This window comes from Acipenser ruthenus, chromosome 9, assembly GCF_902713425.1.
Source record: "Acipenser ruthenus chromosome 9, fAciRut3.2 maternal haplotype, whole genome shotgun sequence".
Classification (NCBI taxonomy): Eukaryota; Metazoa; Chordata; class Actinopteri; order Acipenseriformes; family Acipenseridae; genus Acipenser; species Acipenser ruthenus.
In genome coordinates, this window is record NC_081197.1 from 49,774,567 (window position 1) to 49,798,814 (window position 24,248).

Sequence of the window (24,248 nt, forward strand, 5' to 3'; positions counted from 1 at the left end):
ATGTATTGCTGATCACAGTATAAAGAACACAGATCTTAAGATTGCCTTGTGCATGACTATTTAACACCATTTACTTAAACACTGAAATTAAAGAATTCAATTTAACAAAATGAAGACTATGATATATTGAATTACTGTTACATTTGTATTTGTGTTTATGCCAATACATACACAGCTTCTAAGTCTAGATGAAGAGCACAGCCGTGGTATACTTTTGCCAACAAATATGTTTGCGGAGCTCAGTACTGCCCCACCTACTGGCTGGTTTTGACCCAGCAGTAAGTTCCCACAATACCCCGCGCATCCCTGTTGCCAAACACATACAACAGTGACCCGGTGCTGGGAGAAGAACAATATTTCATCTTTTGAAACGGAGAGGAAACGTCCAACCTTATGAATTCAGACTCAGCGACAGTAGGGCACATTTTACGGGTAACTATTTATTTCCTCTCGTTCTTGTAGTCTGGCGTTCAATCGAGAACCCCGAAGGAGAGCAGGCCTAAAAGTAATTCTCGGCCCTGCTTCTTCAAGATGAGTTCAGAAGCTGTAGCGCGCGGCAGCAGCTATTGTGAAGCTAAAATTTAATTTTATCACCCGGATGTTGTTTGTTTTCAGTGTGAAATGCAAAAATTGTTGTTTGTTTTCAGTGTGGAAATTTGTCGTGTCATTTATTCTGAATCCACTTGAAATATTATAAAAATGCACGTAGCAGGTACATTATTCATTGACTGTACACTCACGAAGCTTACTATACTGTTTCCTGCAGTAGGACACGTACAGAATGTACAATTTAAAGTTACATGTCCTGCTGTCATTTTAATTTGTTGGTGTCTTATTACATTACGTCATAATTCATTTTTTCAGTACACCCATCAGCCATGTCCAATTTGTATACATTCGAAATCTCCCACCAAACGTACCTTGTTGCTGCCATTTCATTTACTACCCTTTTCCTTATGAAGTGTGGGCAGTTTCTCAACTTGTCATGCAGGGTGAGACCATTTCAAAATAGTCATGGTAGTTTGTAAATTAAGTAGAATTAAAACACAGGGCCAGGTTGGTTTAAAAAAGGCTGAAACAAAGTGGTGTAGATGTTTGGGGTTAGAACTGTCATACCTTGTTGTAAGCATTGATGCAAGTGAAGACATAATGTTGCACTTTGCAACCATACAGGCTGCAACTGTTGCATAGTGAACTATGTGTTTTATGAAGTTTGAGGATTGATGTCTAGTTAATTAATACCTATCTGTATCCACCCCAATAAATTGGCTAAATCATATTTCAACAAAACGTTGTTGTTTGTTTGTTTCAAGTTCTAAGTGTCCAGAATGTCCAAAATCAGGAGGAAGGTAACAGTGGAAAATTCAAAGACCATATCAGACAGCACCTCCCGCAGACCCAGTGTGTTTGAGAGACTTGGGCCAAGTACAGGAAGCAATGCTGAGGTGAGTAATGATTGTAAAATCAAAAAAAAAAAATATATATATCAATTTTGTATTAATATTTTCATAAAATGAATGCATCACAGAACTGTAACACTAACAGGGTTTCACACACTCTTATTGGCATCAGTCATGGATTTCCTTACCCTAAATGCTAAATTTGGTCTATAAAACCAGCCTAAATGTTTTCCTGTTTTGTGATTTTTTTTTTTTTAATATGTATATTTTTAAACCAGTATACCAACTTTCTTTCAATTAGACAAAATCATCCCAGTGTGATTATTATCAAGGAATTATATTCCCGCCCCCTCCCTTTTTAACCCCCCACAAACACACATACACATCATAAAATATTGGGAGGCTATTGTAATATAAGAACCATTTTCTTTGTTTGTTTATGTATACAATGTTTAACCACAGTTCTCATTATATTTGCTTGATGTTTAACTGGAAGCATTTGTTTAATGAAATTAACTCAATTTTCTACCATTTTGAATGCATCAAAATGGATCATACACTGACTGTTATAATCAAGGTGGGACAAATCACCACTGAAACTGGTGGCTATAAAGGTTGTTGTCATGTGTTTATATATATATATATATATATATATATATAATGTATATATGTATATATATGTATATGCATATATGTATATATATATATATATGTATATGTGTATATATATGTATGTGTATATATATATATGTATATGTGTGTATATATATATATATATATATATATATATATATATATATATATATATATATATATATGTGTATATAATGTTTTGAAATCGTAATCAAAATAAGAAAATAAACACATTTTTGAGACAACGAATGTGTCACTCATTCTTTTAAATTTTTATTTTGTATTTCAGTGAATGTTTTCCATACAGTGACTGCATTGCAGTTTGTAAACCTTGTAAAATGTTAACACAGCTGTAGGACAAAGAATTGTGAAATTTCAGCAAAGCAATAAACGGGTGCGTGAGTCTGGATTTCCTGAGCCACAGGGATCTGCATGCAAGACATGATGCATTTTAATAAAACTATGTAGAGAAATGATTTGTTTTCAGCAGACTACAGTAGAGCCTGTCACGTCCGATTTAATTGGTTCCAGGAGTTTATCGGATACGTAAACATTTTGTAACTGCAAAAGAAGGAAAATGTGTGAAAGTGATTGCGAAACAAAGCACTGTAATGGAGAATTTGGCAATTTACAAAACAGCATTCCAAAAGCAGTGCTTACTCGGTCTATGCCAAAGTAATCCGACAATTGTTTTTCTTTTTTTGCACCGTGCATGTTAACCCGAGACAGAAACAACAACAAAAAAACACACGCTCGCTCAAACTGGCTTTGGAGGTCAACACAAAAATCTCGTTTCAACATTTTAATGGTAATAATTATATTAATCCCTTCTTTTCTTTTAATGAACGTGGTTAAACTGGGCAGTTTGTTTTACAGTTTGTTTTATTTCTGCAACTGAATCCATTCTGCCTGCTAAGAGCTGAATTTACTGTTTTAGACCCAGAATGAATTGTGCATTGATCAGTCTACATCTATACCATTCAGTTGGTAGCAGCATGTGTAAATTACTCTTGGCAGAGTTCCATCAGTTAATAGTGGGAATTGTATCTTTCAGGATTGGATATGATTGGCTGTGTAGTTGTGAAGTTTAACAGTTTTACCACTTTGAATAAAATGAATGACATGCCTCCTGTGCTGTTCATTTCCGTGCAATATATTTTTCTACATAATCTCGATTTGCTTTTAAATGTATTAATTGCATACTCCGCAATATTAGCTGCTGACTCTAACCCTTCATAACATAGAAAATCAGATCAAACCACAGAACCGTTCAGCTTTATTTGTTTATTTTGAATAAAAGCATCCTTTATAAATTGAATAAAATATTTATTTTTTTTAAATAAACAATAAGGATATGGTTTCATAAAAATGGTTTGGTTTAATCCCGTGATAACTGTTATACTGTCATCTGTTAGTTTGCATTTCACAATTGATCAATGACCCTGGGTATGTGATAGTACAGTAAATACAAAACAAATTGTGCTGTGTACTCAAGGATTTGTTTGAGTCTTCGTCAACTCTGAGTAATGTGTATTGTATATGCATTATGTAACTTTTTGTTTTGTCAAACGTATTCTCCATAATGTGATAAAGTAACAGTATGCTTCATTTAAATGATAGTATATGAATAAACTTTTATGATGTAAAACCACAGCTTGCTTTTTTTTAGTCAACCAGCTGGCAATAACATACAATTACTTTGTCAAACAAATATATGTCTAAAATTGATCTGTAACTTTTTTTATATATAAAAACACTTCAGGGTTTAACAGTAAGGTCTCCAGTAGGTCAACCAAAATGTAGTTGCAAGTTAGGGTTTATTAGACTCTTTGTCCCACCTTGGTTATAACTCGTCACTTACTTGCGTGTGTCCTGAAACTCTTTACCATTGCATAGTTACATATACAATCAAAAGGCATTTGTTTTCAGGCTCGATGGCTTTTACTGCATATAATTGAAAATTGTCGTTTTTAAAGGGAGTTTTGTGTGGAAACAAATTAATATTTTTGCTCTTGTTCAAGTGAAGTTGAATGCAATGACCGGTGAGAATCAAAAAAAAAAAAAACGATTTTCATGCTGAATTGGGGCTTTTTTTTACTATTTGTTTTTTTTAGACACAGTGTCGAAATTGGCAAAAGACTGGCAATTGTGTTTATGGAAATACCTGTCGGTACACACATGGACCCCAGCCAAGAGGGAAAGGCTCTAGTGGTTCATACAAAAGGTAAGCAAGTAGACAACTAACCAGTGATAGGTCTAGGGTTCCAGTCATTTAAAATGGGGGTCGAAGCAGCTGCTACATTTAAGTGTTGCTTACCAGCACCGTTTTAAGTAAAGTACAGTATGAGGCCCAAGCCAAGTCTAGTTGGATAGTTGTTTTAAGTGTGTGTGTTTAACTAACAAATGATATATTTGGTAGAGAAGTTGGTAGCTCCAAAATAAGAAATTGATGAGACGGATGACAGCAGTACAGTGCTTTCCAAGCTGGGACAAATGACTGTGAACTAAAAAAGCATGTGTAAATTTAATAGAACAGTGTGTCGCATGCTTTTTTAAATTTCACAGGAATCGCCCATTCATTTTACTGCAGTGTAACCATTTTCAGGCTTCCTCAATTCCCCTTTCACATTGGCTTTTTTTTTTGTAATAACCAACCAGAATAATTTGTTGGGATTAAAAATAATAATAAAATAGCATTTCATATATATAAATAATAGGATATCCCTGTGGACCTTTATCTTTCTCACGTCATCACAGTAAACAATAAAAACAAGCATTGACAGTAATGTTTTTATGTTTTAAGTAATCTTAAGTGTAATGGTAAATATAAAAAAAAATATTTTCCTGTCAGTCGGCTTGGTTTTTGCAGTTTGCCACAAGAATTTCTGGCAGCAGATGTGTTGAGTTGATCAGAATCTGTCACTGATCACAACTGTTTTGTTTTTTGCACTATTACTAGGCTTGCTACTATTCGATTTTAATTTTTTTGCCAAATTGACAATTAATATTGACATTTTTTAGAAAGAATTTACCTTTTTTTTTTTTTTCAATCTTTCAGTTTTTCAATTCAAGCAGAGAATGGGAGAAATCGACCTTTATGCTTTAAAAAAAAAAACAGGCTTTTTATGCCATTGAAAAATGGCTCTGTGACAAACACAAAGTAAAACTTTCAAAAATAAGGCTTCCAGGCTGAGCTTTGCCTTCACTGGATTGCAAAATTAACAAAAACAGCACACAAAGAAAAAACACCCTTGCTTCCTCAGTTACCTCTCTCTACTGAGGCGCTGAGGCCTCCTTTTATGTCAGGTGGCTGGGTGCTAATTGATTGTTCATTATTCCCACCTGACACAATAAACCTGGGCAGGGAGGAGAATTTAACCCCATCCCTGCCAATATTTACAAGGGCAGAGCCCTGCTCTACCACAGGCTCATTTAGCGAAACCCTTTTATCATATTCAACATGCAACAAAACCATGGTAATTGAAATAACGTTTGGTCACAGCTGAGCTATACATTTAAAAATGGTCTCAAATAAACCGTAGTAAATGCAGCTTATAAACGTGTATTACACAGACCTTTATAGCATAAATTGTAAATATAATATGCACAGAAAAAAACACTAGATAGTTGAACAGAACTAAGTTATTATTCGGAGTCTGAGCTCGCCCTCTCCTGCTTCAGCACAGCCGGACACAGAGTCACAGGCAAGGCAGAAGGGCCTGCTTCATCCTGCCGCGGAGACTTCAGCAGTCGGGCAGGGTATTCTGCACAATATTCATTAAGTGTTTTTTTTCTTGCGCTCCATTTTCAAGTCAAAGTAGTAACTGTCACCGTATACCTAAAGCAAAAGCTTACATACACCTTAACCTGCTAATTTAAAAGTAGGCGCTTTGAATGCCAGGCACTAGCTGGCAAATGAGAGCATTCTAGCACTGCTTCAGTCAACGAGATCTGTCAGAACCGGGTGAAACTAATTGACCACTGAGATGACTGACAGCGATCCCCAGCCATTCAGAGTGGAACGAAGACGGGAAAGACAGCAAGTATAAAAACTATACAAACTAGAGACGATTTCTAAATTATTATTTTTGGTTAGAAAATAAAAATAGCAAGTGGTTTTACCGACGTTTATCATATAGAAATTTATTTCAGTCGAACTCATATTTTTTGGAAATTCGACATTGAACAAGCTTTACCGATAAATATCGAAAAGTAGCAAGCCTAACTATTACAGACATTAGGAAACTACATTCACAAATCCATGTCATCTTAAGCCTGGTTCATACAGGACTAAAAATAACCACATAAACAGGTGGATCTTTTACTGACAAATTATTCTTTTTACAGGACATTGGGACCTTTTGTAAAATTTCAAACTCAAGCGTCCTGTGTCTTTTTACTCCTGTGTGAGTCGACCGTCTCATGTTATGATATAAGCATTTCTGGGGTTTTCGCCTCATACCAGCCTTTACAATAAACCATAATATAATATTGGTACTATTTGTCCTGAGATTCTACGGTTCAGTAAAATGATACAATTGGGCATAACCAGATTGGGGATGGGTGAAAATACAAAACATAATGGCGACTCTTATATTAAAAAAAACAAAAACAAAAAAGCTGGGAACAATGCATTTGAAGATATGTATGGAATTACATATCGCTCAAGGGACTAAATGATTATTCTAGGCTTTGGAAAAGAAGGTACAACGAAATGAAAAGGCCGCTCAGTTGATACACGTTGTCCTTCCTCTATCTTGCACATGTTCTTTACATCCGGTTCATTGTTTACAAATCGGGCACAAGAGCGCCTTCTCTGGCCACAACATTGCATTTCAATTTTAATTTGCCGACTTTCCTTGATGAAAACAAGTCCACGTCTGGGAGGTTATTAGATGTCCTCTGCTTTTGACCAACTCTGAGGTCACCTGATTTTTATTCCCATGTGAATGATGCATTAGATTTCCTTCTCTTCTGAAACAAATCAGGAAGAAATCCAAGACGACAAGGCAGTGAAAGTTAGTTACCATTGGTACAGTTTGGAAAACAGGCATATTTAAAAAAAAACAAAAAAAACTTAAACCCTGGCCTGTGACAAAAATGGAATTTGGAGATTTGCATACTTCGCTGCCTCATCCTGGGTGAAGGTTAGATTGACGATGCTTCTGTTTTTCCTGCCATTTGTTGGATTGCTTGTTCCTTTGTAACTGAAGACCTTCCCTTTAGGAGTGATTTCATGCGTTACACTTTTTCTCTGCGATAGCCTGACTGGTGCCAAAAATACCACCTCGACTCCAACAGACCACTGTTAGGCAATGGCTACACACATATCAGAGACCCTGGTTGACATCACCGTTCTGGCTGGCAGAAATGTGTTTATTTATTTTTTTCCTCCAATTTATATTTTGTACTAAACATTTGTAGTGTAAAGTTTAGAAAAAAATGTGTATGAAATGTTTTATTTTTATAATGGTTAAATAAAATAAAAACTTGTCCACAGAAGGTCTGATCTATAATATTTCACCATCCCTTATTCAGTAGTTGAAAGTGGTGTTGGCAAGATATCAGACTTTATACAATTTTCTACATGCAATCCAAAAATCTTAGATAGTGTGTATCTCCTCCCTCTCTAGTCCTTTTCAATTAGTTTGTTTTAGTGATCGCTTGTTTTGTGTTCCTGGCTTCATTATAACCAACAATCTTGTATGTTAACTAGGCTTGTAACGATAATAATCAAATTATCTATTGATTGGGACCCCATGATAACAAATCGATAATATTTTAATGAAATTGAATTTTCCACGAAATTAAAAACTTGCCTTGTATATATTAACTTACTGTCAAGAATGTAATCTGTGTTGTTGCTTCTAAAAGTTACTGAGACTATGCGTCTGTGAACAAATACAGGATGATGATGATGCAGAGATCAAGAGTAACCTGCTTTGTTAATGTATTTACATATTATTTTGTTTTAAATCAGTCCCAACTGTAGCCGTCTGTCTTAAGCGAAAGTAATTAATATTTAACATTACTATGGTGTCACGTGCCGCTGTTTCAGAAAACATTTTTTTTATATACCTTTGCGTTTTGAAGCAATGCAACTAGTTTGTTACCATCACCATGTAGAATGCAAAATTATTGTACACGATCCATTGCAGTAATTATTGATTTTTTTTTAAATTCATTTTGGACACTCGCTTAATACCAGTTGAGATCTCCTAGGATACTAAACCCGCCCCAGATGCCTATCTACCAATTAGTGAGGAGAGCCCAGAGTGGTTATTGGCTGCTGTTAAGTGTCACTCAATAAATCCTGTCCAGTTTTCTTTTTGAAATTGAAACAAGCTTATAATCACATCAGGAACCTGGACCGATACACATAACTTCATTGGATTTAAGTGCAGGGTGAAAGTACACAAAATAGACAGTTTTCACAGTGAAGAATGAATTTCACGGTCCGTGTCACATTTTTCACGGTCGTGAAATCAGTAGGGCTTTAATGTATGTAAGCGAAACGTGACGTGGTAAATCAATTAATAATAAATCCACACACAGTATGGAGATGCAAAATAAAATGATCAACCGGATAATGTGTCGCTGTGGAAAGTTCTGTTGCAGGAAAGGGTAGGCTACCTCTAATGTACGATATAGCAGTCATTGAAGATAATGCAAATCTGAGTGTAAGTGGCTATGCAAAGTCATGTACAGTTTTGAATAAAATGTGAAAGCCATCTCACTGGCAGGGACTGCTGCATTTGCTAGAAGCTGGGCTACGTAATTCATAAATTGTAACCCCAACAGCAAATTAAAAAATTATTTATTCTTTGTACTTTTTTTTTTTTTTAATTTAACGTTATGTGTACTGGAAGTTCGTCAGATTTTACACTTTTTTTTTACTCTAATGATTGATAATCGTCGTTAGAATTTGCACGATTTACAACACTAATGTTAACCTGTCTTTGTGGAGATGAGTTTGCTTTCTGTATTGACTAATTTAAACCCTTATACTCCTGGTAGACTTGTCTTACCTGTCAGTACTTACCTGTCAGTTTAAAAAATACAAATATATATAATTAGGGCTTCTAGTTTTTGGTTTTTATTTTCCATCTCTCTCCCTCCCTTTAAACCTTAATAGTTGTTAAGCCTTAACTGAATACCAGATTGTTTAAATTAGCGACGCACTACTAGAAACTAACGCAGTGGAAATTAATAAACTGAATTCTGCTGTAGAGCCAGAAGGAAATGCAGATTCAAACAGAATCAGGTGAGATCAATGCACGTTGTTTGTGAACTCCATCAAGATATAAGGGTAAAAAGAAACAACTTTCTTTGGTAATTAGTGTTTGATTAAGAAAGCGATTCGGCTCAAAATACAGGTACTGGACAAAAAAATGGAAAAACCTGGGTAAATGAGAGACACCAAGTATATTGAAAGCAAGGGCTTCCACACAGGTGTGGCTCATGCGTTAATTAAGCAAATAACATCCCAGCATGCTTAGGGTCATGTATAAAAATGCTGGACAGGCCTGGTTGCCTATAATTACGGCTAGCATGGCTGCAAGAGGAGACCTCAGTGACTTTGAAAGAGGGGTGATTGTTGGGGCGCGTTTGGCAGGAGCTTCAGTGACCAAGACAGCTCAACTTGCTGATGTTTCACGAGCAACGGCGTCTAAGGTGATGTTGGCATGGAACTCGGAGGGAAAGACATCATCAGCAAAGGGCAACATTGGGCGGAAGCGCATACTCCAGGATCGTGATATCTGTGCATTAATTCGAAGTGCAAGGGAAAACAGGCGAGCAACTGCAGATCAATCGACTGCAAATTTCAACCTGGGGCACGAGCAGCCAGTTTCATCAAAAACGGTCTGCCGAGAACTCCACAGAGTGGGATACCATAGTGGCCCAACACCCTATTAAGTGACTTTACATTGGTGTTTCAATTTTTTTTGTCCACTACCTGTATGTTTTAAAGGGACAGCACGTAATCAAAAATAAAACCCTGTAAACTAAAAACCTTTTCATTTTGGGATAACTAACAAGAGGGAGGAAGGTATTACCTTTTTTCACAATTTGTATTGTTTTTGTGAACCTCACAGGTCACCAGAAAGACCTACGGGAGATCTTCGAGAGAGGATGAAGAATAAAAGACAAGACGCTGAACCAGATACTCAAAAGAGAAATCCAGAAGAGCCCACTTCTCCTGTTGCTAGAGTAAGTTTGTACTACTTCAAGTTTTCAATTTGTGTGTGGGGGCTTTGTAGATTTTAAGTTTGAGCAGTAATATAAATACAGTATAATATATAAAGGTGGAGGGGGGAATAATAATAATTATACTCCGTATTGTATTCTTTCATTTACAGAGAGACTCGTCACGTAGCAGACATCGTGAAAAGGAAGATATTAAAATAACAAAAGAGCGTACTCCGGAAAGTGAAGATGAACCCACAGAGTGGGAAGCCAATAGAGAAGGTGGGATGGTCAATAGATAATCAAAATATGAGAGCAAAAGAAATTGAACAGATGTTTATGTATGAAGGAAAATACTTGACAAGGCTGATCTGCAAGTGAAACAGTGTCCATGGTCTAGTTTAGGTAGTATTATTAAGTTATCACTTTGCTCACAGAATTAATATACTGGAATAGTTTGGGATTCTGTATTCAAAAGCCCAAGCAAAAAGTTTAGCCTTACTATAATGTTGCTTTGTTCTTTCAGACTCTGACAACGGTGATTATGATTATGAATTGTCCCTGGAAATGAAGAGACAGAAGATTCAGCGGGAGCTGATGAAGCTGGAGCAGGAGAACATGGAAAAGAGAGAGGAGATTGTCATAAATAAGGAGGTTTGTTTTTTTATTATTTCTTTTATTTTATATTGGGCTCTAACTCTAAACAGCAGTCTTTGCCCTGGTTTAACTCGAATTCTTTGGCAAATAGTCTCTGCCATGAACCTTATTAATGGCAAATTTCACAAAAATTTGTTAAAAAAAAAAATAATAATCTTTAACCACCTGGTATGTCCAAACACAAAAAAACCATTTCTTATATAATGGTAAAGGAAACAATACAGCATAATGAGATATGATGTGTAATATGAATGGTAACAGGTTTTTTTTTTTTTTAAATTGCATAAGAGATTTGTGGAGGTGATTTAAAATAGTTCAGTAATAGTTTATTTTAATACACTCAGTTGAGTATCAAACAAATGACACACTATAACGTTTTTTTAACAGGAACACATCGGCAAGAGAAGGAATAGCAGCTATTCAAAGGTAAGGCTATTTGTCAGTCTCAAGGCATAGTGGTGACCATCTTGGGTGGGAAAGCTGGCTTAACAGAGTTGCCATACCTGCACCGTGTTGCATGTGTTGACTTTTCTCCATGTTTTTTTAAGATGTCTCCTGAGCCAGTCAAATCCAAAGGATCTCCTTCATCCCGAAAATCCAGTGGCTCCCCTAAACACAAAGCAAGCCCCAAGGTTTCTTCAGGCAAGAAAGAAAAAAAGGCGACTGGGCTATCTTCACCTGGGATAGACCAGCAGAGGTCAGTATGAACAATGTTAACTGTACGTGGGTGAAATAGGGCTGCTCCGATTTAAATCGGAAATCGATTCCATTCCTCATTATATACATCGATTTATAAATACTGCATAATCGATTCAATAATTGCATTTTTGAAACGTGCTTAGTTACTAACATTAAGTTTATCAACGAAACTGCACCGAACACCCTGCTTTGCTATTTACAGTATTTCTGACCAAAGACAAGCAGTGGGTGTGCTCTTCTTTTCCTGAACGTGTTAACTAGCATCTGATTTGCTGGTCCCATCCTACCAGTGAATCGGTTTTGAAAATGCTTTGTAAAAACGCGCCCTCTGTGTATTCGATGTAAACAAAAAGCGTGCCGTCTTGAATCCAGAGCAGGATGACAGGCTTGCATTCCTGGCAAAGATCATGTAAATTAAATTGTGCACGTTGAAGAAAACTGACTGTATATAGTTTGCACTTCTTTTGAAGTTTCAAAATGAACTGGTATATAATGAATATTTAACAATATTCAATAACATTTAAAAAATAAACGATTACTGATGTTAAACGCAATTCTGGAGTAACGAGCAGCTTGAATTATAGCGGTTCTGCATGTTGTGGTAAGTAAATCAATGTCTATTTCTTCTTCTGCTGCTGTTTTAGGCAGAGATTTCCGCATTGTGTTTCACAGATAGTGACGGTTAGGTGGTACAGTATTAACAAGATGTGATGCTGCAGCTGTCACTAAATAAAGATGTTTTTTATAAAATCGTGGCTAGTTTATATAGATTGTAATTTGTTTGGAATAAATATTTTAGTAGCACTTGTAGTATGTTAAACTTGCTTTAGGCTTGTTGCAAATGTGTGTGTGTTTGTTTTTTTGTTTTTTTTCTCTCCTGACGCTACCAAGGTGTGCTAGGGCTAGTAGCCCTGTGTGCCACAGGTTCGCAACCACTGCATTAGAAAGACTGCAACAATTCCAGAGCAAAAAATAAGTCTAAACACAGCCGTGATCAGACAATAGTCCAAAACAAGAACAACAAAATGCAAATATATAGTCTAGCTAAGTGCAAAGTTTTTTTTTCTAAGTATAAACGTGTCCATTATAGTTATCAAATGTATTTGACAGAAATTAAGCCTTTGATAAATAATTGTTTTATGTTTTTTAATCAGTTTTTAAAAACATAATAGTACTCGCTGGAATCAGATCCTTGATATTTGTATGTGGTTTGTCGGTTCTAAAGCAGGAACTGGGTACCCGGTTTCAAAGGAACCGGTTCGTACATCTAGGTAAAACATTGTGTGTGCCCAATTAATTGATTGCTATTTGGAGGCTTAACTTGACAGCCCTAGTGTGAAACCGATGGGATTGTTTTCTTCTCTAGAATGTACTGTATGGAATGAGTACACATGCAGATATTTGCCAACTTATCTGGGATGTTATTGTGCTGTACCACAACAGTCCATGCTTGTTCGTTATCCCAAAATGAACAGTTAAAATTGTCATCTTTCACTGAGTGTCTGAATGATGACACTATTAATGTAATGTACAAAACAGCTATGGGCAAGGTAATTGCGGTGATGAGCTCCCGCAGTCACTGTCCTGCTAATGTGCAGAGAGGAGATGAGAGTAGTACATTTTCTTTGTTAAAACTCTGACGTGTGTGTGATTTGAATTTGATTTCTCTGTAGGTCTTCTAAGGCTGTCCAGGGTAAAAAGAAAGGCCCTCGTACCCCAAGTCCTCCTCCTCCCCCTCCCCCTCCTCCTCCCCACTCTGTCCAGGAGAAGAGTCCTGTAGCCAAGAAACACAAAGAAAAACACAAAGCTAAAGAAAGAATGGAAGACAAATCAAGGGAGACCAAAGAAAGGGGCAGGGATTCAGAGAAGCAAAGAAGCAAAGAAAGGAAGGACAAGCGCAGGTAAGCAGCTGCCATACAGAGAACCTGTGCCATTCTCTCTCTGTATGCATATGAAATATAAAACTTGTACTTGTGGGGGGGGGGGGGGGTAATGTCTCAACCTCGCAATACCTTCCTCCCGCCCAAATAAATTGTCAATTGAAGCCCACTGTTAGATTGCACAACATTTCAGATCCCTTTCCTTGCCTTGTACAGGGATCATTCAGAGAACTCCCATAAACAGAAAATATCTCAGTCACCGGAGGACCGCTCTGGCAGTAACTCTTCCCCTTCCAGGGAATTCTCTCCTTCTTCAAGAAGGAAATCATCATCACCATCACTAACAAGATCTGCCACACAGAAAACTGCCTTCTCACCCTCTCGCAGGTGTATAATTTTTTTTTTTTTGGGGGGGGGGGGGGAGAATTTAAAACTGTTGGAAAACTAAATTGTATGGACTCTCCTCAATCCTGGGGTGAGGAGAGATGGGGACCTGACATAAAAATGGGGGCAGAGCATGAATTTTGATCCTAATGCTTTGCTCAAACCACTTGACCCAATTAGTTACTTCCCTTGTGCTTGTAAAGTGGTAAACATAACATATATATATATATTATTATATATATATATATATATATATATATATATATATATATATATATATATATATATAGGCTGGTAACACAATTGGTTTCTTTCCCACAGATCACCCACCCCTCCAAGACATCGCAGCCCAACACCCACTAGGCACCACTCCCCTTCATCCCACTCTGGCTCCTCAGCTCAAAGGCATTCTTCCTCTCCCCGACGCAAGCGCTCAGTTTCACCCTACCAGCGGGAGGCAGTTTCCCCCAGGCGCTCTTGCTCCCCATACCTGGCCCGGCCATCCTCCCCGCAACGCAGGGCTAGCCCTAGCCGGACCCACTCCCAGGAACGCAGGGCTAGCCCTAGCCGGACCCACTCCCAGGGCAGAGACAAGGGAAGACAGGAGAGGGATCGGAGCCCTCCTTCACACGACCGGCGACATGACCGGAGGGAAGGTATGGTAGAAGCTGATTCGTTCATGACTTCAGACACTTGATTGTAGATCCTAACGTTGAGAAACTAATTAGACTGATGAAGCAAAATGTTTGTAGAAATTTTGCTTGTTTCCTTTGTTTGCCATACACACTTTTATTGAATATATTTAGTTGGTCCAACAATAAATGTATGCCATGTTTGAGGCATTTTTACATCTGTGTACCATTAATGTTTGCATGTTCACCAGATTTAATCTAGTTTAACCATTTAATTTAACCTAGTGTCTTGTTTTGTGGGATAGAGGGTCGAGGTAAACGAGAGAAGGAGACACGCGAGGAGCGGGATTATGAACCGGAGCAGGGCACCTCCCGTGAGCCAAGGGATGATAGAGAGTCAAGAGAGGTGCGAGAGCGGAGGGAGGCCCGGGACCGCAGGGACACACGAGAAACTAGAGATACGCGGGACACACGGGAAACTCGTGACGCCAGGGAGACCCGAGATTACAGGGACAGCAAAGACACTCGGGATCCGAGAGCAGAGACACGCTCCACCCGCGACACGCATGATTACAGGGAGAGAGATCGCGAACGGGAGAGAGAGAGGGACCGAGGGGAAGCCCACAGGAAGGATGAACCCTTCCAAGAGGACAGGAGCTACGGGCGTGGACACGCCAGGGAGGATAGCAGTCGTTCTGACACCAGGAATGAGACACGCAGCGAGGCCAGAAATGAGACTCGGACCGACTCCAGGAATGAATCTCGCAATGAGAGAGCCGGGAGAGGAAGGGCCAGAGGACCTGAGCCACCAGAAAAGGGTATTTTTTAACAACTCCTCTGTTAGTTAATAAGAAAGGGGGTGGGGGGTCAAAAGGGACATTTTCTTTAGTTTTATTGGAAATTAAACATCATTGTCATGGGCTAATGTGAGATTGAAAACCAGGATGTCATGAGTGTAAGGGCTTTGCAGTTACCAATAAACCTTCCTGTATCCCAAGTTACTGTTACTGTATTTTTTGTGTGGTTACTGGACTTTTATATAGAGTGCCCTCCCACTAGTGGAATCCAATGAAATGAATAACTGAATCAAATAGAAAGTGATGATAAATGCATGATTCACACAGGACTAAAAAACAGGTGTCCTTAGTCGGTCAAATGCAGAGGAGTCTAGTAACCTCCCAGACGTGGATTAGTTTTTATCAAGGAAAGTAAATTCAAAATGAAATGCTATGCTGTGGCCAGAGAAGGTGCTTTTGTGCATAATTTGTAAATAATGAACCAGGTGTAAATAACTGATTTCATTGTACCTTTTTTTCCAAAGGCTAGAATAACCATTTCGTCCTTTGAGTTATATGTATTTTGAATCGGGCTAAAATCACGGCCCTCAAAAAATCAAGATCTATTAAATGCAAAAGTTGTCCCTTGCAAAGAAAAGTAACATTTTGTTGCACCTTCTACCTGATTCTACCATTTAAGGGACCCGTGGGGCAAGAGGAAGTCAGTTTGACAGCAACTACCATGACAACTGGGAATCCAGGAGCAGCTATTCCGAGAGAGTGCCTGAGAGGGATCGATATGAGGGCGATCGGAGAGAGCAAGCCAGAGACTCTTCCTTTGACAGAAGAGGAGGCCATGCAGAGCGGGACCGCAGAGAGAACAGAGACAGAGGTACAGACACAGATTTGCTCAAATAAATGTTTGGAATGTCTTGGTATTGGAAAGTACAGTTGCTCACAAAAGTTGTTTACAGACAGTAGCCATGAAGCAGAAAAACTGGGGCTTTTAATTAGTGCTGGGACAAATACCCCAACATTCGAATTTAATATTTTTTGATATGTATTCGGATACAAAACCTTGCACTTATTTACCGCCTCACCAGAAGTTGCGCAACAGTTTCAAAAATGGCAAATGAAAAAGAGCTCTGTGTGATTTGTGAGATTAATATATTAAAAAAAAAAAAAAAACACTGGATCAAGACAGCAGCTCTTGAGCCTGTATTTAAAAGTTTTAGACAGCAAAAAGTAAACAAACCAGGTTATGCGCGTGCACGCATCGTGATCTCTATGGAAGTCCATGCGTGTTGTGCTGCTGTAGAGCGAGTCAGAATCTCATGGGACAGAAAAAAGGTAAGCATGTCATTCTGAAATGCCTCACTTAAACAGTGCCCAACTTGCTGGAAATGTGTCGTGATTTTTATATAGATTTTATATTCAATTTTTTTTGTTGCGACTTTGTTATGTGGAATGTAATAAACGAGAACCAAAACGTATTTTTTTCCCCTTCATTTTACCACGCCATTTCCACGTTTGTTTTATTTGAAATGTTAAGTTAAATTTCAGTTTGTTTGCTTGTTCAGCTAAAAAAAGGCACAAGTAAACCTCATGTTCTTACTGTATGAAAGCGTGTCTATGGCCACGAATGGCAAGGAAGGAAAGAAAAAAAAAAAAAAGTAAAATATAAATAAAATCCGGTGTCAACTTTATGTACTATATTTCGTGAATAAACAAAAAAATGTTGAACTTGAACTGCTATTTTGGCATCCTTTTGTTTTGTAGTTAATTCACTGGGGTAAAGTAAGGCCTACACAATGTATTCTTTACTCCTGGGATATTTTTCTACTTAAACGTGTTACATATTGTAACGTCTTTCTGTAAAATAAAGGCACACACACAGGGGCCACGTCTCCCTGCCCCTGCTGCTATGCTGTCTCTGCCTGCATTGTGAACAATGTAAAGGCTTTTATTACTTTTTGAAAACGAATGAATATCCGAACAAATATTTAAATTGAGCGAATATCCGAACATGAAAATCCCGTGTTCGTCCCAGTACTACTTTTTAATTGCCCTTTAAGACCCCTTACTGACCATCTCTGTATTACTGAATAGATCATTGTTTCCTCTTTAAATGTAGGGGGGAAAAATTAAGAAGGCAATCTCACAAATGCAGTTGTCAAAATTCTAATTCCATTTGCTAGGAATGCAGAACAACTAGTGATGGGGTGTTTGTTGCCCATAAACACTACTTGGATCTGTAATGTAAGTGGATGTATATTTATACAGATAAGGATTAGACTAGATTGCTCAGTATTTGACAAAATAGATGCAAGTATCGACTGGTAGATAGTGCAGCATTTTTTTGGAAATGATTATCAAAGAATTATGAAAACAAAGGTTTCAAGCCTGGTAACTGAAAGCTTCTTTACGTTACACTGGGTGGCTGTTTCAGATCAGAGACCAGCCTCTCCAACAAGACACCAGAGTCGGAATGATGACGTTGAACGGGACGAGAGAAGAGATGAACGAAGACCAGACAGAGGAGATGACAGGAGGGACGAGAGAACCAGGGAGCGTGATCGGGAGAGGGAACGGGAGAGGGAGAAGGAGCGAGAGAAAGAGAAGGAGAAAGAGAAAGAGCGAGATAGGGAGAAGGAGAGAGAGCTGGAGCGTGACCGAGTAAGGGACAGGGAAAGAGACAGAGAAAGAGAGAGGGAGAAGGAGCGAGAGAAGGAAAGGGAGCGGGAGAGAGAGCGCGAGCGAGAAAGGGAGAGGGAAGAGAGGGAGCGGGAAAGGACCAGGGAGAGGGAACGTGAGCAGCGAGAGAGGGAAAGGCAGCGAGAACAAAGAGACTGGGAGGACAGAGAGAAGGGCCGTGAGGAGCGCAGGGACCGGAGGGACGACCAGAAAGAGGAGCGCACCCCAAGAGACCCGCATGAAGAAAGGAAAGCCAGGTGAGAGAGCTACCTTAAAATTTTTCTACCCAACTAGCATAGAAAACATGACCACCTTCTGTAACTTGTAAGTTAATCTGTGCGAAGAAAGCAAAGCTTGTTTCTAGGCCATCCCAGTCGCATCTAAAATACGAGTTTGTGTTGCTTTTATTTGCAACTATTTGTATGTTGTCACTTAACTTTTCTGAAACAGTGGCAAGATTAATACCAGAACTTCCACAATGATCAGACACCTCCACAATGGGTCTATCAATGAATAGATGCTTTTATTTCTGTTCAGTTATGCAAGGTCAGGTATAAGGCTAATAAGCACCTATTCTTTAACAACATATGTGTAATCGTCTAGTTTCAAACTACATTTTCTGTTGTGACATTAAGCTGTTAATCTCCATTTCCCATCTGCATTCTAATTACCTAAATTATAACGCATACGTCCTCAGAATTAATACAGACCAAGGTAGCATTACAATGAGAGAAGTGTGGTTTAAATGTGGGCAGGGAGGGTCGTGGGTTCAATCCCAGGTGGGGGGACACTGCTACTGTACCCTTGAGCAAGGTACTTTATCTAAATTGCTCCAGTAAAAACCCAACTGTATAAATGGGTAATTGTATGTAAAAAATAATGTGTACAAAAATAATGTAATTGTATGTAAAAAATAATGTGATATCTTGTAACAATTGTAAGTCGCCCTGGATAAGGGTGTCTGCTAAGAAATTAATAATAATAATAATAATAATAATAATAATAATAATAATAATAATAATAAATAATAATGTTAAATTATTACTTTTGAGAGACTTCCATCTTTTCAGATTTGTTGGTTAAACATTTTTTTCTTATTTTTAAAACAAAATTAAAATGCATTGCCTTAACCCTTTACCCTAAAGGACACGCTTCAGAGCAACATTTTCTTTTTTATTGAGTTTATTTGTGTTTCCCTTAAAAGCAGGAAGCGGCACCGTGCAGAAAGCAGCCCCAGCCCTCATCCCTCTCCAAAGAGAATCCGTGATGCCTCTCCTGACAGTGAAGGCTGCAACAGCACAGAGGAGAAAAGTAAGAGTATATCTGACTGCTGTTCCCACTAAAGGTTACTGCTGAGCTCTGTATTAGAATGGACAAGGTGACACAATTTACTGTTGCCCAATTTTTTTGTGCTATACACCGCAAATCATTCAGTAATTTACTGCCGTCATCAATACATCAAATGTTTTCACAAAATAACTGGGTACTGCCATTTTTAATGTTTGTTTTAGGTAGGGAAATGTCTGTTACCTGCAGACAGTTCTGTTTCTGTGGTTTCATTTAGACTTTATCTGCAAATTTTTGGAAAATCCCTGAACAATAATAACCTTTTTACAAGATTTTTTTATTTATTTTTTGCTCCAGTTAAAGCCTTTAAAGATATAAGACCTAATGCAGAGCTTTTTTCTTTTAATTTGGCAGATGAGAAGCACAGGCTGCCGAGCCAGGTTGTGCGTCCGAAAGAATGTTCCCGCTCCCCGGCACGTGTTGTAGCAGAGGAGAAACCAAGCCGGTGGAAAGAAGAGGACAGGAAGGTGGAGAAGAAGGAGAAAACGAAACATGATGAGCCAGAGCACCGGGACAGGGCAGCTGCCAGGCAGAGGGACCATCTCTCAGACGGCACTGCAGTGGGGTCCAGGAGGAGCAAGGAGCCACCACCCCCTCCAGAATCAGCTAGCCAACCACCAGCAGAGGATCAGGGGGCCACAGACAGGACCCACGATGACGGCAAGAAGAAGACCAAGTCTCAGAAGAAGGGTTTGAAGAAGAACCGGAAGGACGACGATGGCAGCAGCGGGGCCGAGAGGTACAACCCAGAGCCGTCGACTGCTGAGGAATCTGTAGCCGTGCTGTCCCCCAGGAAGGTTCCAAAAAAGAAGGCAGTAGAAAAGAAACGCAAACGGTCCCGTGGAGGGGAGTCGGACCTCTCGGACGAGGAGGGCACCGTCGCTGCCCAGCCAACGAGCAAAAAGAAACGAGGGCCCAGGACCCCACCGCTGGTTGTCCAGTCAGCTGTCAAGGAGGAGTTCCCAGCACAGGTTGCAGAGAAGGGCAGTACTGATGAGGCAATGCAGCCCACCAAAGGAGAAGGGGCCAACTTTAGTGACTGGTCTGATGAGGATGTCCCTGAACGTGCTGAGATTGCAGCACCCGAGAAGAAGTCCTCTGTGGAGACGCCCAAGAAGGGCCAGAAGACCAAAGGAAGGGTTAGGGTTGAGCCGCCTGCCGCAGCTGCAGCCACTGCAGCGGCCACTCCTTTGGTAGTAGCCGAAGAGCTCCCACTGCAGCTGCCCCCAGCGCAGCCTCCAGCACCACAGCACCACCGCAAAGCATCAGACCAGAAGCGCAGCAGCAGTCTGGGCAGTAACCAGAGCCGTACTTCTTCCAGCCGGCTCAGATCTCCCTCAAACGAGTCACACCCCAGTGGGGATGACCAGGGCGCCAGAAGAAGGCGTCTCCAAGGGCGCTCTCGAGACAGGGAATGCGAGAGGGAGAGGAACCCAGCTGTGGAGCCCACTGTAGAGAGGAAGTCCCGTATAGATCAGCTCAAGCGAGGGGAGCCCAGCCGTAGCACATCTTCAGGTGACTACCTCTTAGAATTGCTAGCTGTGCATGTACATGTTTCTACTGTAAATTCATGTGTAGCAGTTGGCTAGAGGAAGATGTGTTTTAGGAGTTAAACACTTTGTTTTTGTTTTTAGATCGTCAAGACTCTCAAAGCCACAGTTCTCGAAGAAGCTCCCCAGAGTCGGAGAGGCAGGCACGTTCCCGAGCGGGATCCTATGACAGCAGGGAGAGGCTGCCAGAGAGGGAGCGAGAAAGGGAGCAGGAGCAGCTGTCCAGAGAGAGGGAGCGCAAGGACGGGAGGCAACGGGACTGGGACAGGGAGCCTGAGACCAGGGACTGGTCTCGAGGACGGGAGGCAAATAGGAACAGGGAGCAGAGAGAAAGGGACAGGGAGCTACGCAGGAGGGACATAGATCCTGATCGGGAGAGACACATGCCAGAGGGACATGATCGGGACATTTCTTTACATGGGGAGGTGAAGAGGTTAGAGCCTAAGCAGGAAAGAGACTTTGAACCGGTCCTGTGTGAAGCTGTACCCATTGAGGCAGAAAGAACGGAAAAGACACTAGACAGCCTACGTGAGCTGGAGGAAGCAAATGAAGCGGAGAAACCTCATAGTTTGGAAGGTAGTGTACTGAGATGTTTCCAGAAATATGATGGCTGTCCTGAAACAATGAATCAATTTATGCATCAATTAATACAAGCTGCACATTATGGAAGCTTTTCTGCATCGCAAATTATTTGTGATTTATTCAGATGTTCATGGCTCATACACAGGGATCTGTTTTTCTGTGTTTAGTGTTTGGTTATTTTACTTCCCTCCTTCTCATAATATAAGCTGAGGTCAATTGGATTTTAGTAATCAAAAATGACATTTTCCATTTTGAAATGATTGGAGAACATGAAATTCTACAGAAAAATACATAATTTATGCCACTTGTCAATGTGTAGTCAGAAAAACCATAGCAGCACTAAATGATACACAAAACGTCCAAATGTGTCCAATGTAAATCATACAAATGTTTTGTCATTGCTTGTTTTTATATCCATTGTACTACATTGTAGAAGCAATTTCATTTTTTTCTTTATTTTTTATATATAAAGTGTCTGATAGCATTATGTCTACACATAGCTACAGATGGATATTTTAATTATGTCCTTGTAATATGATCAAATGAGTACTGGCAACACCTAAATTGGTTTCTCACAGTGTAATCTAGACCATTGGATGCTGCTTTATATTTCTCTAGGGCAGTATGGGTAGCTGTGAACCGTTCGTGGGTAAACTGAAATCATTACAAATGACTGAAGGAAACACCTCATGTATCCTGTAACTGTTGCATTTGTGTAGGGGACGATGGTGGTAAACCAGACGATGTCCAGTCCCTTGGATCAGGTGGAGAGGAGTATGAGCCCATCAGTGATGACGAGCTGGATGAAATCCTGGCTGAAGGGGCAGAAAAAAGGGAGGATCAGCAGGATGATGACAAGATGCTGGGTACATCTTTAAAAAAAATAATAATTATTTAACATTAATATGTATGAGATGACTACATGTGTACCACATTTGTGTACGTGGAAAATACTTTGAAAAAAAAATTACTCGCTTACCTTACACTGTACATATCCTTCTGTATAAACACCACCGCTGATGTATTTGACAAGCATGCAGTTGACAACAGTTAAACGTTTAGGAAAAATGGGAAAACCTTAGACAATCGCATTTGTTTGGTATTCCCTTACATGAGTTAATTTGAAACTGCTTGAATGTGCTGCAGACCCTATGCATGCAATCGATGTGGACTGGTCTAGCCTGATGCCCAAGAAGCGTGTAGAAGCTCGAGAGCCCGGGGCAGCCCTGCTGAAGTTCACACCCGGAGCAGTCCTGTTGAGAACTGGCATTTCCAAGAGGCTTGCAGGCCCTCAGCTTTTCTCCAGGGTGAAGGAGGCCTGTCGTGGAGAACTGGAAGACCCAAAAGGTATGTAGTGAAAGAGCTGAAGAAGCCATTAAAAGGGCTAGGTGCTGTATGTTTTGCCAGTGGTCTCTTTTTGGACCTATGGAGTTGGGAAAAACATTTAAGTAAGTTGATATGTTTTTACCTGTAATGATGTCACAATTGGGGTTTTCTATCAGAACAGAGTTTCTGCTTTTAGGTCTTAACCAACAAGCCTTAAATCAGATTAACCAGTGCTTATCCTATAAACACCAAAAGAACACTGGACATGACTAGCTTACCCTCTGTATGGCACAGTTTACTGAATGTGTTTATTAAGTTTTGCCATTGTCAGAAATACCCACATTTTTCTAAAAAAATAAACAAACAGAAGCCCTAATTATAATGACTTGAGTTGTCATTGGATTAGGATGAATTTATATAAAGATTGCTACAATGTTGTAGTTGTGTTTTTTTTTTTTTTTGTTGTTTTTTTAATAAAGGTATATTTTTGAAATTGCAGTTGCTAAATCTGGTTGTTTCTTTTTGTAATCCAAGCTTTTATCTAACCGGGCTCCCTGTGTGGTTTTTTTTTTTTTTTTTCAGATGCAGAGAAGCTGTTTGAGCACGAGTTGGGTGCCCTCAACATGGCAGCACTGAAGAGGAAGGAGGAGAGAGCTGGTCTGCTAAGGAACCTGGGCCCCTGTTGTAAAGCACTGTGTTCCAGGAGGGACATTGCAATCCGCAAGCAGCTGCTGAAGAATGAAAAGGTATTTTATATTAGTCCTCTTTCATTTGAAAATGGTGTGTGATACACCCCAAAATATTGTGCATTTTTAAGACGGGTTCAGATGTGCTATATATTAATTTGCTCTACAATGAGTGTGGTTTTGATATTCATTGTTTTAAAAATACCACATACACGGTATTTTAAGTGTTAAGTTTTGTCTTAACGAAATAGTCTGTCATTATTGATCATTTGATGTTACACAATACAAATCAATGTATGATTTTAATACAGTTTTTTTGTTCCATAAATAGGGAACAACAAAGCAGATGTATACAAACCCCCCGGTGGTGGACAATGAGTTACTCCAGTTGAGTCTTCGTTTGTTCAAGAGGAAGACGGCATGCCAAGTGCCAAACCAGGAGAAGACTGAGAGCAGCAGTACCCTTTCTCAGCCAAATGTACCAAATGAAGTTTGTGTCTCCTAGACTGAAAGTTCTCCTTTGCACTCAAGTTGTTTAATTGCATTTCCCTACTAGCCTATGAAGATGGACCCAGTTCATCGTATTGTGGTCATGGTGAATTGTTATGACTTTTTTAAATAAGAACTGTGATCTCAAAACTGTACTGTCAACTAATCGCATCATCTTTTTAGAGATGCTTAAAACATTTTTGTGTTTTGATTTCTTTTTTTTTTTTTACTCATGAGCGAAAGTATTTTAAGATGTACTGTTCTTACTGTTAAGTGAATGTTACCTATGGATCAGTTAATAAACTGACGTTAAATGGCTTCTAAAA

At 39.3% G+C, this 24,248-nt stretch overlaps 1 protein-coding gene across 5 annotated transcripts; it reads left to right on the forward strand.

Moving 5' to 3' along the window:
* The first annotated feature begins 243 nt into the window (after positions 1 to 243).
* On the forward strand, positions 244 to 24,248 carry LOC117406090 (zinc finger CCCH domain-containing protein 13-like). Of its 5 annotated transcripts, none has more exons than XM_034009851.3 (21): positions 244 to 432; positions 1,314 to 1,445; positions 4,148 to 4,257; positions 10,130 to 10,244; positions 10,394 to 10,502; positions 10,747 to 10,874; positions 11,265 to 11,303; positions 11,426 to 11,574; positions 13,250 to 13,477; positions 13,673 to 13,843; positions 14,162 to 14,496; positions 14,778 to 15,290; positions 15,949 to 16,140; positions 17,698 to 18,199; positions 19,147 to 19,253; positions 19,644 to 20,804; positions 20,924 to 21,415; positions 22,141 to 22,287; positions 22,568 to 22,768; positions 23,330 to 23,493; positions 23,765 to 24,248. In XM_034009851.3, exons 2-21 carry the CDS (start codon positions 1,329 to 1,331, stop codon positions 23,936 to 23,938), a joined length of 5,154 nt encoding a protein of 1,717 aa, XP_033865742.3. In that variant the 5' UTR covers positions 244 to 432; positions 1,314 to 1,328; the 3' UTR covers positions 23,939 to 24,248. The 5 variants fall into 5 exon arrangements, with proteins under 5 accessions (XP_033865742.3, XP_033865743.3, XP_033865744.3 ...); XM_034009852.3 differs by having other exon boundaries at positions 19,150 to 19,253; XM_034009853.3 differs by lacking the exon at positions 11,265 to 11,303.

Bases quoted from the DNA above. Each gene is read 5' to 3' on its own strand.
- LOC117406090 (XM_034009851.3), top strand. From the start codon at position 1,329: ATGTCCAAAATCAGGAGGAAGGTAACAGTGGAAAATTCAAAGACCATA. The intron at 1,446-4,147 runs GTGAGTAATGAT...TGTTTTTTTTAG, and splicing joins GTACAGGAAGCAATGCTGAG to ACACAGTGTCGAAATTGGCA. The intron at 10,245-10,393 runs GTAAGTTTGTAC...TTTCATTTACAG, and splicing joins CCACTTCTCCTGTTGCTAGA to AGAGACTCGTCACGTAGCAG.